The sequence below is a fragment of the Martes martes genome (assembly GCF_963455335.1).
Source record: "Martes martes genome assembly, chromosome: 7".
Classification (NCBI taxonomy): Eukaryota; Metazoa; Chordata; class Mammalia; order Carnivora; family Mustelidae; genus Martes; species Martes martes.
Genome location: NC_137894.1, coordinates 33,782,218 through 33,796,702, shown reverse-complemented (window position 1 = coordinate 33,796,702; position 14,485 = coordinate 33,782,218). Strand labels below are relative to the sequence as shown.

At 57.4% G+C, this 14,485-nt stretch overlaps 1 protein-coding gene across 6 annotated transcripts in view; it reads left to right on the top strand.

Annotated features, from left to right (window-relative positions):
* The first annotated feature begins 2,784 nt into the window (after window positions 1–2,784).
* TLE3 (TLE family member 3, transcriptional corepressor) overlaps window positions 2,785–14,485 on the top strand; it is a 45,781-nt gene continuing 34,080 nt past the window's right edge. For all 6 annotated transcript variants that reach the window (XM_080808775.1, XM_080808774.1, XM_080808772.1 and 3 more), the window contains exons 1-4: window positions 2,785–2,891; window positions 3,469–3,569; window positions 4,087–4,150; window positions 5,190–5,234. In XM_080808775.1, the coding sequence (XP_080664901.1) occupies window positions 2,868–2,891; window positions 3,469–3,569; window positions 4,087–4,150; window positions 5,190–5,234 (234 nt within the window). In that variant the 5' untranslated portion in view covers window positions 2,785–2,867. The remainder of the gene's footprint in view (window positions 2,892–3,468; window positions 3,570–4,086; window positions 4,151–5,189; window positions 5,235–14,485) is intronic.

Genomic DNA, 14,485 nt, shown 5'->3' with positions numbered 1-14,485 from the left:
CGGGGCGGGTAGGAAGCGGGTGCGCCCACCCGTGACGTAAGGGGGAGGGCAGAGAAGGGGGAGGGGAAAAGGAAGCTCCAAAGAGGAGCCATTTTGTGTCTAATGAATGCTGCGGCCAGATGCTCGCATCTGTCGAGCTGGGCTTCTCCCTACCCACCCCCCCTTTCGGTGCGCGCCGCAACGATTTATGTTTTTATTTAGGAAAATAAATAAATGAAGAGAGGAGCGCGGTTCACGGCTGGCGGCCGGAGCGGGCGCTGGAGGTTCAACTCCGAGGCGGGCGCTCACGTGTAACTCCCTGCGCACCGGCCTCCGAGCGCCCGCTCGCTCTCAGCTCCTCATTAAGATGCAAGAGCGAACTCCAGATCCTAATGAGGGGAAAATATAGATCCGGGGGCGCGCGGCCCGCTCGCTCGCGCCCGCCACCGGCCCCGGGGTACGTGCGCTCTCACGGAGATGCCGGGGAGGGACCCGGATCCCCCCCGCCGGGGCGGGTCCACCTGGCGGTGCCCGAGGGGGTCCGGGGCACGGCTGCTTCCCCCCACCCACTTGGCCCGTCTACCCTGACGTAACCCCGAGCGGCAGATCGAGGCGACCGGTTTGCGGGCAAACTGGTCCCCGCAGTCTGAGTGGCCTGTGCGACCCCGCGGGGAGTCCCGGGGGCGCGGCGGTGGGGGTGCGAGAGGAGGGCACGGGGGCGGGCGAACGTCTGCGCCTCCCGGGGCGTCGAGGCTGGCGGCCGAGACACCCACGGGCCGGCACGCGCGCCCCTCCGCAGGCTTCCGCCGACGCGGTGACACTGCCGCGAGCAGGCCGGCTAATGCGGGTGGGAACGGGGAGCTCCCGGGCCCGTGCAGGGCAGGGCCGCCTCCCCATCCCCTCCGCTGCTCCCCGGGCCCGGGTGCGCGGTGAGGAGCCGCGAGAAGGAGCCCCGAGTGGGGAAAGCGCGATCTGGGCCGGTTGTCCACCGGCAGCCGGCCCTTCCATCTGCGCTGCCCGCCGAGCAAGAGTTCCTCGGACTTCTCGTAGGCAGCCGCAGCACATCAAAGACGCCGTTTATTTGGCTTTCTGAAAAGGAGGAGAAATGAACAAAGAAGAAAAGCTGGGGGCCCGTGGGGGGGGCGGGTGGGGGGGACAGGAGAAGGGGTAAAGAAAGGGCACCCTCAGTTCCCATCAAATTTTTTAAGGTGGGAGACAACTTTGGGACCCACCATTTTATCAGTCTTAAATCTTGCGAAGTGAAAACATTAAAGTGACAAAGTGATTCTGTTTGTTTTATAGTATCTAATTGGGCTGCTTTGCAGACCTAATGAGATTCGAGGGAGGAATCGTTCGCCGCCACTGCAGAATAAACTGATACATTACTACCAGCCACAGGTTTTGAGGACCGTACAGCTTGTCTTTTTTTCTTTTGTTGTTATTCCTCTGTTTCCTTTCTTTCCCCCTCCCGCCAAATAATTATTTGCTAGTAGATCGTGGGGGGAGGGGAGGAAAGAGAGAAGCGGGGCGGGGGGAGAGTCTAGCAGCCCGGGACTATAATATATATCTATTTATTATATGTCTTTCGGTTAATTCCTGATCTGAGGAGCGCTGTTTTTCACTCCCATGCGAAAGTCACCAGCGGGTAGGGCCTGATTGCTACTTTTCATGCATAGTTTTAGACACAAGAGGGCATTGTGACGTCGCGCCCGGCGGCGCCCAGTCGCAGGCCGAGTCCGGTAGCCCCACGTGGGGGCCCCGCACTCCCATTGGCCAGCGCCGGGCGAAGCTGCCACATTATTTTGTTACTTTTCAGTCCCTATTTGGAACTGCTCTCGCGGCAGTTCAGACCTCGTGCTCGTCCCCCTCGCCTGTCTGTGTGTGGTATCCGCAGGTCCGGGGCACTTTTTTGGGTGTGTGTGTGTGTGTGTGTTTGGGGTGTGTGTTTGGGGGGTTTGTCGGGGCGCGGAGAGGAGAGCCGGGCCGAGGGGAAGGAAGGAAGCCGCAGAGCTCCCGGGTCTCGGGCTGCGCTCTCCTGCCTGTGCGCTCCGAGGCGGCCGCGGTGGCGGCGCCGAGCGCTACTCGCCGAGGACGCGGCGCTGGAGCTGGGAATAGCGAGGACCCCTTTGCGGAGGCTTCCTGTGCCCGCTGGAGTTAGGATGCCAGGGCGGCTGATTTGCACCTACTGAGCCTGGAGTTTCCTCCTCGGCCCTGGGAAGAGCTTGCAGCGGCGGCGGCGGCGGCGGCGGCGGCAGTAGCAGACGGAACAGCAGGCTCTCCTCTCCGAGGGGGGGCGTCGAAGCGCCCGCGCCGGGCTCCCGCCCTCACCCTCCGGCGCTCCTGCGGCCCCCAGCCACCACATCGGTGCTTGCCTCCTTCCTCTTCTCCCCGAGCGCCGCCTCTGGGATTGGACCCGCGCGCCCCGGATGCTGGGGCAGCCTCGGCGCGCCCCCCTCGCGGCGCGAGGCGCTGAGTGATCCGGAGGGGGCCCGCAGTCGTCCCAGGAGAGACCCCGGCCTCGGGACCCCGCGCCGGAGCCACCGGGGAGACGACGATGTCCGCACAGCACCCGGCTCTGAAGCGCTCCACGCAGCGGGGGGAAGGCGGCCGGCCGCAGCCCGCCGAGCCCTAGGCGCACAAAGCCCGCGCCCGCAGCCCGGCCTCGGCGCCCGCCGACGACTTTGCCGCCTGCTCCGCAGCTCTTTGTCTCCACTTGGGGCGAGCGCCCGACTCTGGGATTTCGCTGCGAGAGCGGGCTGGGGGGGCCGGGGGCGAGCTCTCGGTTTCCCGGCCGCCCCCCGCTGGAGCTTGGCTCCCCCCTCCCCCGCACCTCCCCGGCCAGAGCTCTCTGCGCTTCCACGCTCTCGGAATCACGACCCCTCCCTGCCATGTATCCGCAAGGCAGACATCCGGTGAGTAATTGCAACTCGGTTTATTTAAGCATCTATCATGGCAGGGTAAACGAGGCAGTTTATCTGGCACCTCCATTTTGCTTGTTGCTACCTTTATGGTGTGTGTGTGTGTGTGTGTGTGTGTGTGTGTGTGTGCGCGCGCGCGCGCGCGCGCGCGCTCACACAAAGGGGATAGGGATGGGGGGGCGCCGTTGAGAGAGGAGGTTAATTCCGCCCGAGTGGCGTGGGGGGCTGCCCGTGTTCCAGCGGCACTGTTTGTTTTCACGCTGCCCCCCGCCCCCTCTCCCAACTCACCCAGCTGTCTCCCAGTCCCTGTCTTACTTGGGAATGGGAGCCTGTTCGTGCAGGGGATGCAAGCACCGGCCGCCAATGGGGAGGGATTTGGGGCGTCCACCGCCGCCCCCCCCGCCCCGCCTCGACGGGCAGCTGAGAAACTTGCTAGGAACGTTCTGGGCTGTGAGGGTGGCCTCCCGGGTTGGGCGGGGGGAACGGGCAGAAGCCGCCGAGGGGCAGGGGCAGCCCGGAGCCCTGTCTGACGCCCCCGCCCCCTCCCCTGTCTTGTCCTCGCGGGCTCCAGGCTCCCCATCAACCCGGGCAGCCGGGATTTAAATTCACGGTGGCTGAGTCTTGTGACAGGATCAAAGACGAATTCCAGTTCCTGCAAGCTCAATATCACAGGTAAGGCGGGTGGGGGCCTCCCCGGGGCCGGCGGGGAGGGGCGTCCCCGCCACGGCTCCTGCCACCCCTCGCGGGGACGGTGGGGGCTCCCGACCCGGGGCGACGGGGCAGCCCGGGCCTCCGCCTTTTGTTTCCCCTTTCCGAGAGCGCGGCGCCTTAACCCTTTGCTGCCCGCAGCCTCCCGGCTTTGCCGGCCGCCCGCGGGGCCCGCGCGAGGTGAGGGTCGGTGTCACCGGGGGGCTCGTTCCGGGTTCCGGAGGTCGCGAGCCGGGCCCCCCGCCCCCGTCCCCCGCGGCCTGAAGAAGTCCACGCGCTCGCCCGCGGGAAGTTTCAAGTTGTTTCACTCCCCTCCCGGCGGCGGGGACCAGAGCCCCCTCCGCCTCGAGACTGCGGGATGATCGGGGTACCTCCGGGGGCGTCAGGACGTAGGAAAGTGGCTCGCGGAGGCCCTGGCGCTGGAGCCTCGGAGGAGGCTGCGCGGGCTCCAGGCCTGAGCCGGCTCCTCCTGCCCTCGCAGCCTCAAAGTGGAGTACGACAAGCTGGCGAACGAGAAGACGGAGATGCAGCGCCATTACGTGATGGTGAGAGGCGGCCGCGGGCCTGGGCCTGGGCCGGGGCGGGGGCGGGCCAGGGGCGGGGGTCCGGGGACCCTGCAGCGGGGTCCCAAGCACGCGGCGGCAAGCCAGCCGCAGGGTAGCTCTGGGAGCCGGTGTCAGCAACCACCCCCCCCCACCCCCCCCCCCCCGCTTAGCCCGGGCCATTTGCAGGAGGGTGGGTGAGAGGAGGGGCAGAAAGAGAAACCCCACTCCAGGCGGGGCGCTTGGGCGCTACCTCTATGCCCCTTTCATTTGTGTTTTCAAGGTTTCCCAGAGGGCTGCTTGCCCCGTCTTGGCTAGTGAGATAGCATTGGATCAGCCCACGTCAGGGTTGGAGGAATCTCCCTTAGAGACCTCCTGGGAGTGTTTGGAAACTTTGCTGCTTTGCAGCCCTGGGATCTGGCCAGAGTGGGACAGAAGCCCTCTCTGCCTCCCCCTTGCCTCCCTCTGGGTTTTATGAGCCTGGAGGAGCCTTTGAAAGCCCTTTGCCTCCATTCCCCTCCCTCCTCAGGGATACCCCAACTGGAGAATCTGGTCAGTCTTGGTGCAGGAGATCAATTCTCACCCGTTTCCCAGTGTCTGTTTCAGTGAGTTTCGGTCTTTCGTTTGTGAGAGGACATGGAAGGCACTTAAGCAGCCTCCCTGCACTGCTTTCCACATAAGAGGCCTTCGACACATTGCTAAATAACTCTCAGAGGACAAGAGGGTCCCAGTGTACACACGATTCCCTGTTGAACCCGAACCTTGTATAAACAGGATATATGGCACATGGGATGCTTGTGGGAGGGGGTGGGCTCTGCTCTTCGCACTACTGCATATATAATGTCCTGTAGAGGAGAGAACAGCACTCGCCCACTGTCAGCTCTTAAACCCCTCTCTGTAGCTGGCTTCGGGTTTGGGCTGAACTCCTTTAGCAGACATATTCTATAAGTATGACTTGGCCAGAAACCTACCCCAAAAGCTGACTTTGGAAAGTGAACAGATCAGTGTGTTGCCTGTTAACGGCGATTCTTTTCACTTTTAGTACTACGAGATGTCCTACGGCCTGAACATTGAAATGCACAAGCAGGTAAGTGGTTTTCTTTCTAAAAAATCTGATGGTTAAAAACATATAATCCGTGGGTTTCTGATAGCCCCTCCTGTTTGAAAATGAGCCTAGTCCTTGTGTTCCTCCTCCTTCCCCTTGAAGAGTGAACGGATCCAGTCTCCAAAATGCAGGGTCTGAGGCGTCGCTGATTTCTTGGACATGTTGAATCTTTTAGCCATCAAGCTTGCGAAATTAGTCCCGGTCTTGGATCTTGGTGGACAATAAAGGAGCAAAGGGAAAGTTGTACCTATAGAATCTGCTTTACACACTCCTGAAACCCAGAGTGGGGATGACTGGCTGCTTTGAAGTGTTCTAATGTAAAATTCTCGAGGGGGAACGCAGGAGGGGTATGTGTGTGTGTGTGTGTGTGTGTGTGCGCGCGCGCGCGCGCGCGCGCGCGCGCGCGCACGTGCAAAAATTTGATATTCTACCTTGATAAGATTGAACTTCAAGAGACTCAAAAGCCAGGCAGAGCTGTCAGAATTTAAGGGCACAAGCCACTAACTGCAGAGAAACAGGAATCCAGGATGAACTTTGGCTAAAGTGCCTTGCGGTTGCAAGGCCGCCTTCTCCTCTCTATCTTCATTTGAAGGCGGCTGGGTTCCCATTTTACGGAGAAGGAAGCTGAAGCAGAGAGGTGAAGTAACTTGCCCTGGGGCAGCCTCGCCAGAACTGTGGGGATGGCTGGTAGTTGAGCTCAGCTTTGAAATCCTGAAGTCAAACCCGTTTTGCTAGTGTGCCGCTGTTTGATGGATATGTAAACTACCTCGAATTGTCACTCTTCTAATAACAGTATACCTCAAACCTAGCAAATACAAACAGCCTTTATCTCCGTGCATATCAGTAACTAGTCCGGGGTGCGCCAGGCTGGGCTGTGGGAGAGGCCTGTTTGTGTATTTGTGTTCCAAGGAGAGGCTGCCTGTAATTTGGCTTGGCCAGAGATTAGAAGTGACTTGGCACAAATAAATGGCCCAGGCCGGTTGTTCTTTTTAACAATTGGTGTTCTTGAAATCTCAGAAGGCTGTTGACTCATTCTAGCCTTTGGTGACTGTGACTTGAATGGATTTTCTGCCTCAAATGAACAATCATTTACAAGGTCTAAATTTTGTTCTTTGTCCCTGGCGCAGGGACCCAGGCAGGTGAGAAGGGCAGGTGACCCAGGAATGCTTGTAGATCACCACCTGCTCTAGCGGCTTCCTATAGAGCTTTTTGAATCTGTGGTTTCCTTCTGGTACTGGAGGAGCCCCAGTGTTGGGTAGAGGGCAGCCAGAAAGGGGCCCGAGTTTTTGGAGCAAGGTGGGAAGCCAGTTTGTGGCTTCCTGAGGGATTCTGAGCTCCTTAGGAAGGCACAGGAAGGCTACCAGGGTCTTACTTCTTGAGCCACGGAAATCATAAGCAGACCCGGCTTGGTACGTAAAGATATTTCTCTTCAGAAGAATGAACTGGAGACAGGTTCTATCCAAATTTTAAGTGGGACCAGCGGGATCTGACTCGTCCAGTCCGAATGCCAGCAGCAGCCCTGGGTTCTCAGGAGTTCAAGGATCTTGGGGTATTAGGCAAGGTGCCACCTCCTCCCTTTCTCCACCCCCCTCTTTTTTCCCCCTCAGTGCTTAGTATCTTGGGTGTGTTTAAAGAGGGTAATTGCACCCAGGTTTAAAATTTATAGCAGCAGTTACTCTAAGAGCTTCATAATTAAGGTGTAATATGTTGTTGCATGTTGAGGTCTGCATGGGTGGTGTTCCCCACGTCTGTGAGTGGATGGTTCTTTGGCACAAAGAATCCACCTTGGCCGGTGGAGCAGAGGTGTTCCCAGAGTCCTGGGGAGACTCTGAACTCCGGAAGAGTTAACCATCAGAACGCCTTCGGTGGTGGGGTTTGCCCCAAGAGCAGCTGTGCGCGTCTGGGACCTCTGGCAATTCCCCAGACTGGGCTCTTAGGGGGAGAATGCCTGAGGTTTGGCAACATAGTCTCACAGTCCTCCCAGCTGCTAGAGGCAGACAGATGGGATTCCTTGCACCCTTTGTAGAGGCCGGGAAACTGAGGCTTCAGGGAGGCCAGTGGGGCAGAGCTGGGACTCCAGGCCACACCTCTGGATTGCCCCACTGAGCACTTTGACCCCACTCCCTGCTCCCCATTGCCTTCCAGGCCGTTCCCCTTGACCTCCGAGCATGGACGCATGGACGAGTGTGCTCTGAGTGCCAGGGCCTTTGCAGGGTTTAGGGCACAGTCTTGCGTTGGGTGTAATCGCCCTGTGGCGTTGGAGGAGCAAAGACGCAAGGAGGTGAAGAAACCGGGGCTGAGAAAGGCAGCGCTGACCTAATGAGGCCGGCCACTCCCTAGGCTTGTGAGGGTTCTGCAGAAGAAAGCCCAGCCACTAATTGTAGTGTGGGTCTTGGGTGCATTTGGCGGATGGTGGTTAGGCCTGAGCAAACAAGTTTATCAGCTGACCTGTTTAGCGGTTGACTGGTGTTTTATCTGCACACACAATCAAGTGACTGGAGTGCTTGAATTATTCATGCAGTGTCCTGCCCTCTAGACTTGACTGTTCGTGTGATTACATCTGCCTGGAACAAACACACTGGATTCTTCATCTTTAAGCTCAGCGATGGGGGCAGGGACTGGGTGTACCTTTATGTAATAGGTGAGGTCTAGAGCCAGCATCTTGGGAAGTGGGGGGGTCCTCAGCCTGCTTGCTTGCAGCGCCACACCCCCTCTTTCCACCAACCGCTACCACACACACACACACACACACACACACACACTTTTTTTTTAAAGCTCTCCTTTGCTGTCTCTATGGGAAATGCCTGTTGGGGCACCTGGGTGGCTCAGTTGGTTAAGCGACTGCCTTTGGCTCAGGTCATGATTCTGGAGTCCCAGGATTGAGTCCCGCATCAGACTCCCAGCTCCACGGGTAGTCTGCTTCTCCCTCTGACCTTCCCCCCTCTCAGGCTCTCTCTCAAATAAATAGATAAAATCTTAAAAAAAAAAAAAAAAAAGAAAAGAAATGCCTATTAGTTGGGAACCTCAGGTTCCGCCAGCTGGGCCGCAATTATTGACAGAGAGCAGCTGACAAAGTGTGTCCAGCCCATTTTTATTTTACCGAGAGGTAAAACTCACTCGGGGCTGGCTGCTTTCCTGGCTGTTTCTCTGTCTCCTTCTCGCTCTTTCTCCAAGCTGTCAGATCCCAGAGAAGTAATAAATGGGTTTTCCTCCTACTCTTCTGCCTACCTCCCTGAGTATGGCAGAGCAAAGATTACAGAACCACAGGCCAGGCCTCAGGCTCTGAGGGGGTCACCCACCTCCTCCAAGCTCCTGCTTCCAGGCAGAACGTCAAGAGCGATACAGCGAGGCCAGGGAGGCGATGGTGGCTGTCCAGCTCCTTGGCTCCCATCCTGTTTCTGCTGAGGCTCTCCAGTGCCGGCCACCGGTTCGAAAGCTGGCTTAGAAAGAAGCGCCCCAAAGCACCTGTTGGGCGTTGGGTTTGAGGTGGGAGAAGCTGGGTCAGGCTGTCTTTACCTCCCCCAGTCAGCGCTGAGGTTTCAAAAGAGGACTTGAGGCATTTGGAACTCTGGGGCAGCTCCATGCCAACACCTAACAGTCCCCTTTTTTCTGTAAGCCCAGAGGAGGAACCCTTCCTCCGAGTTTCTTTTGGCACCCCAGAACTGGGAGGGCCCTTTGGCTTCTCATCCGAACCTTCCATGTTACAGATGAGGAAACTGAGGCACAGGAGGGGAGCTGAGCTTGACCCAGTCACCCAGTCCCGTGTTAGTGCTGGGGCTGCTTCTGCAGCCTTCTTTCCCGTTCCCCCGGTCTCTGTTTAGCAGGACTCGAGAAGTGAAGCATATTTGTTTACTAAGCCATTGCCCTCTGTGGCTGAGTATTCCTGCTTTTCTCTGCCTTATAATCTCAAGAGGCTAAGGCTCAAAGCTGGGTGTACGAAAGTACAAAGTACCCCATTTCGGGTTGTATAACCTTATCAGCTGACACTTTTTCCCACAGTCCTCTTCCGAATTGCCCGCTGTTTGCACAACCGATGACTTGATGTGCATAATAATAAACCCAGTGCATAACTAGCAGCCCCAGAGGGAAGGTCCACTGGCGAGGTAAAGTGGTACAACCTGTGAACTTTTTACCTGAGGATACAGAAAACCATGAACACGGGGCTGAAGAAGGAGATGGCAAATCTCCATCCCTCCCCTCTCCATCCTTCCAGTAATTAGGGCCTTGGCTGGAAGGTCTCCAGGTACAAGTTGAAGTTCTGTGACCATCACTTTAGCAGGTGCGGGTGGCCAGAGGGAGCCAGCAGGTGGCGAGGTTACAGAGTCCACGCCAAGGAGTGCCAGTCTCTGTGGCATCGGGGTTGAGCTAAGAAGAGATCTGGACTAGTGTTTTCTTTGGGCATCCAGGCACCCCTCCTAGGCCCTGGTTTCCACCTAACCTTTCCCGGCTGGTCACTGTCACGCAGGACAATCTTCCTCGAGTCTCACAGGTCCTCTCACTGCCTCGGGGGCCTGCCTTGGTCAGCTTTGGGGTCTGCTGAGCTCCAGGCCCCAGACTACCTTCTACCCCAGTCTTCTCTGGACCCCTGGTCTTCACTGCCGAATGAGCTGTCCGAGCAGGGTTGGTGTGGTTCTCTGGCTCTTTCCCTTATCATTCTTTGGATCACTGGGATGACCCAGGAGATGGGCACATGGATGGCTCCCCCTCTTACTCAAGGACACTGAGCTTGGGTTAGAAACCTGGCTTCTTAATAAGATTCCTTCAGTGAACTCCCCTGGGCCAGTGGCCCCCGGAGGGCACAGAGCTCTTCTTTCTCTTTGGATTCTTCCTCCTCCACTTAGTATAGGAAGGGTCTGGTCTGTGTGGAAGGCCCTTCATTTCCATTTTATCCTAGGAGTGTGTCGGTCAAGGAATGAGTGCCCTTTTCCCTCCTGCACAGGGAAGTGTTTTCAGTCCGAATCTGTTTGTACAATATACTGGGACACATGGGGCGAAAAGGTAGTCAAGGTCAAGGCCAAATCTCAGTGGGGTTCCCCCTCTGCTGTGGCACACGCGGGCTGTCCTTTCTCACACTTCATCATCTTGTTTCTGTAGCCATGGAGGAAGCCCCTGGGCTGGGGTCTGTTACGCGCACTTAGCACGAAATAGGTGCTCAGGAAATACGTTGGTTTTCCTTTACTCCGAATTCCTCGCCTTGCCAGAGGGTGGGATTCCAGATTCCCTGAGCCCCGGCGGGAGGAAGTGAGGGTTTTAATTGTGGGGTGGCCCCCCAGCTCTGCAGGCTCCTCCTACAGCTCAGCATCCAGTTTCTTCATCAGGAAAATGAGGGGGTTGGATGCCTGCCAGAGCGGTTATTAGGGGCTGGGATGTGCCGGGTGTGGGCTGGGGCCCGTTATACAGCGGAATAAGACACCATCCCCTCACCTGGGGAGTCGGCATCTCAGGAAGTCATGGAGCGCAGTGAGGGAAGTGCTACTAATATGGCCCGGTGTGCTCCCCGAGGAGCACCCAGGACAGGAGCACCCAGACCCGAACGGAGCACCCAGGACACAACAGCTTATTCATCCCCGGAAAGGGGAGTCAAGTCGGGTCCAGGAAGACTACACCGAAGGGCTGTTACCTGAGCCTTAAAAGGGAGGGCAGGGGTTAGGAGGAGGAGGAGGCTTCTCAGCTCCTCTCTCTCTCTCTCTCTCTGTCTCTCTTGGTGACAGCCGCTCTTGGAAAGGCCAGCGGAAGCACAGTCCACAAGTTGGAATGGCGGTGGGGGGAATGGGCGTGGGGCTCCACTTGGGGAGTGAGGCGAGGTGGTGACATTTTGCAGCAAAGTGATCTCCCAGGCCTCTCTGCTCTCACACTCCCGCCTCAGCGGCTCCCTCTGTCCCCATATGGCTCTGCAGGGCTGGCCCACGTCCATCTGCCTGGGGCGGGCTCAGGGAGGGGGGGAGGCGGTGGGGGGCAGACGCCTGGGGCTGGCGGAGGCCTCTGGGCCCTGCTTCTCCACCCCAGCCTGCCGCTTTGACCTTTCTTCCCCAAAGTGGCATTGCCTCCTTTCCCCGTGTGGGTAATTCTGTAATGACTGGTTCTGACCCGCCCCTCCCCCATATTTAATTCTCATCAGCCAGCTCTCTCCACTTTGCTATTAATGATAGCAGCCAGCGAAATAGCTTTCAACATGCCATTGACAGTCTGGTTTAAGAGAGCACTTGAAGTAGTGCTAGACAGCTGAAAGCACCCATAATTGTGTACCAGAGTGAGAACTGCGTGCTCGAGGGCCTTGTTTTTATATGCTTAAAGGGACAATATCTTGTTTTCAACAAATGCTCTCGCAGACTCCCGGCCAAGATGCTGGCTCCTCTTCACACGCCTCTCCTGTCCCCTGGCTTTTTCTTTCCTCTCTCTCGCCTTTCACACGACATGTTCCCCCTCAGGTTGGGGGCTGAGGAGAAACTTGGGGAAGGGGGTTATTTCGGGAGGGCTGTTCTCCCCTGTGTATGGATATGGAGTTCTTTTGTTGGCTAAGGATGTCACAGCCTGAGGAGGTGGGGGAAGGCTTCCAGGGAGCCCTCTGTGTCCCCAGGGTGGGGGGGGGACCTCTGTGGGGGCAGGCTCTACTCACTGGAGAAGCACATCGGGGACCGTGGAGCCCTTGGCCCCTTTCAAATCAGATTCTGGGAGGCTGTCCATTGTGCAGAGGCCCCTCTAGAAAGCTCGAAGGTCCGTAGGGCAGGGACTCACTCTTAAGTGGAGGTTCATGCAGGGCTTGGGGCTTAACCAGGGGTTCCATCTTCTCAGCCCTGGGGATTTTGCCTGAGCACAAAACCTCCCTCCCCTCCACCCCAGCCGACTTCACAACTGTGACGATGCCACTCAGCCCTTCGGGCAGAGATCCCCCTCACCCCAAAGCTCCCCTTCACCAGTGGCATCCTTGACCGGTGAAGAAAGAACCAGGTTCCCAGGGGTGGGGCCTGGAGTCCGGCTGTGGCAAAGGCCAGGACTGTGTGTGGACGGGCTTGGCTTGTATGTCCAAAGGGGTGTCCTCCGTTTACCCACCATGTGAGTGACACCACCAGGGGCCTGGGGTCCTGTGGCAGCTTGCCACCACCACCACCACCACCAAGTAATTCCAGCCGAGGGCCTTTGTGGAGGGCAGAGAGTTTGAAAGTTGTGACTTTCCAAATATTGTAATACCATCGACTCTCGGTATTTCTGTAGCACTTGGTCGTTTGCAAAGCAGAGTTGACCTTTTCATCTTAGAGACCCCAATTAAGAGGCATTCGGAAGCAGGACAAACACACGCCGGGAGGAGAGCATCAGAGCATGGGGTGTGAGGATGACCTGGGTATATCCAGGGCACTAGAGGGCTGTGTCCTTAAACTGGATGGGGCAGCAGGGGCTGGGGGGTGTGTGCGGAATGCTGTCTCTGTGAGTACCCCGAGGGGTAGGACCGTTTTGTATTCACTGGGGCTCCTGAGCCCTGCGTGATTCTGGGCCCATACTGGGTGCGCAGTGTATGTTTTGCGGGGGACTCGTGGAGAGCAACGTTCTAGTTTGGGGTTCTCCTCTGACCCTGTAGAGCATTATGGACTTTCTGGGAAGGATATAGGTTTCCTCCAGCTTCTAAGAGAGATCTGTGGGCTGCAAAGTTGTGATTGGAGAAAAGAAGCGTAAAAGTGTCCCGTTGAGCTTTTGTGTTAACGTGTCTTTAATACAGTTTAAGGGTTTTGTCTTGTTTTTGTGTTTCGTCTTGGTCTGTGGGCAGTTCAGATGTACAAAGGGAAGATAGGAGGTGGTGAGGAAAGAGATAGTGGGGAAGAAGATGATAAAGCAGAGATGGGGGAGGAAGGAATGAGGAAGAGAAAACATGCTGAACTGGGATTCCGAGAAGGAACCGAGTGGCAGGAAGGGGAGAGTCAGTGGCTCGGAGGTAAATTGGTAAACCGTGCCTGGCATGCCTTGGACGTCTCTTTGGCCGAGGAGTTCCACATGCCACGGCCTTATCCTACTGCCCTTTAAATCCTTGGTGAGCACTGTTCACACTCTTTAACTGTTTGTTGTTGTTGTTGTTGTTCTTTTAAAAAACGGAATGACATCTAGTCTAGCCCAGTGGTAGAAGTTCCTTTTTTGTTTGCCCCCAAAAGTGACATCTTCCCTCGCAAGGAGACTCAAATGAGCAAGAGCCCTTCCCACAGTCCTGCAGCACTGGGGGTACCAGGAGCGCCTTGGGGACAGGGGAGGGGCAGGGGAGGGGTCTCCTCTTGGTTCGTTGTGAAGACTTTGGTTCTAGACTCCTACACCACCAGCCAGTCTCCGACCGGAAGGTTGGAGGAGGAGGGGGGAGGCCTTCTACCCAGTACCCAAATACTTGCCTAGGGAGAGCCCTCAACAGGTCCGTCTGGACCCTGAGTGTCAAACTGATTGTTGGGTCAAGGGCATGCTTGGTGAACCAGTGGCGATTTCTGCTGGGAAGAGCCGGGCAGTCTGGGGGAGACCAGTGGGTGAAGGATGGGAGTCAGTCCTTGGTCTGGGGGGGGGGGGCAGGAAGTCTCCAACTTCCTGTGCAGGAAGAGGTAGGGCAGACTTGGCGAGCCCCGGAGCACAGGTGGTCCCAAGTGGTCTGGAGCGAGGGGCTCGGTGGCCGATGGGAACAGAGTGAGCGTGAGACCCAGCAGGTGGAGGCCATGAGTGGGCCAGGACTGATGGGCCCAAAGGAGCTTTAGCTTCTCCTTAAACCCTTCCCCGTTGCTTTTCCTGGAAGCGGTGCCTTCCTCCGAGCCCCCTCACTCCTGGAGAGGGCAGCAGTCCAGTACTTACCTGGCTTTGCCTCAGGGCAGAAATCCTAACGGAGCGGTTGAAGTTGGTGGTTGGTGTTGCCCGGTGTTCTGTGTCCCACCCTCTTCAATCCCGAGGCCCTCGGAGAGCAGGTCTGCCCTGGCTGGAGTCCTCTCACTGTTGGCTTGATGCCAGCCTCTTGTGCGCAGTACACAGCCTGTAGGGACTACTTAAAGAGAGCGGGTACAGTGCTTTCTAGATACTGTTCTCTCTCCCACTGTTGGAGTTTCTCTGTTCTCACCCGTGTCAGACCCCATTTCCACAGGGACCTCCTCTACCTGACCTTCCCTCACTTTCCCCCTGCCCAGGCTCCCCAGTGGGGACCGGGGCCTGTCCCTGTTAAGACTTATTCCTGACATCTTTGTGCCAGTGCTGGATTCCGAGTTTCTCCGTCAGAAGCCACT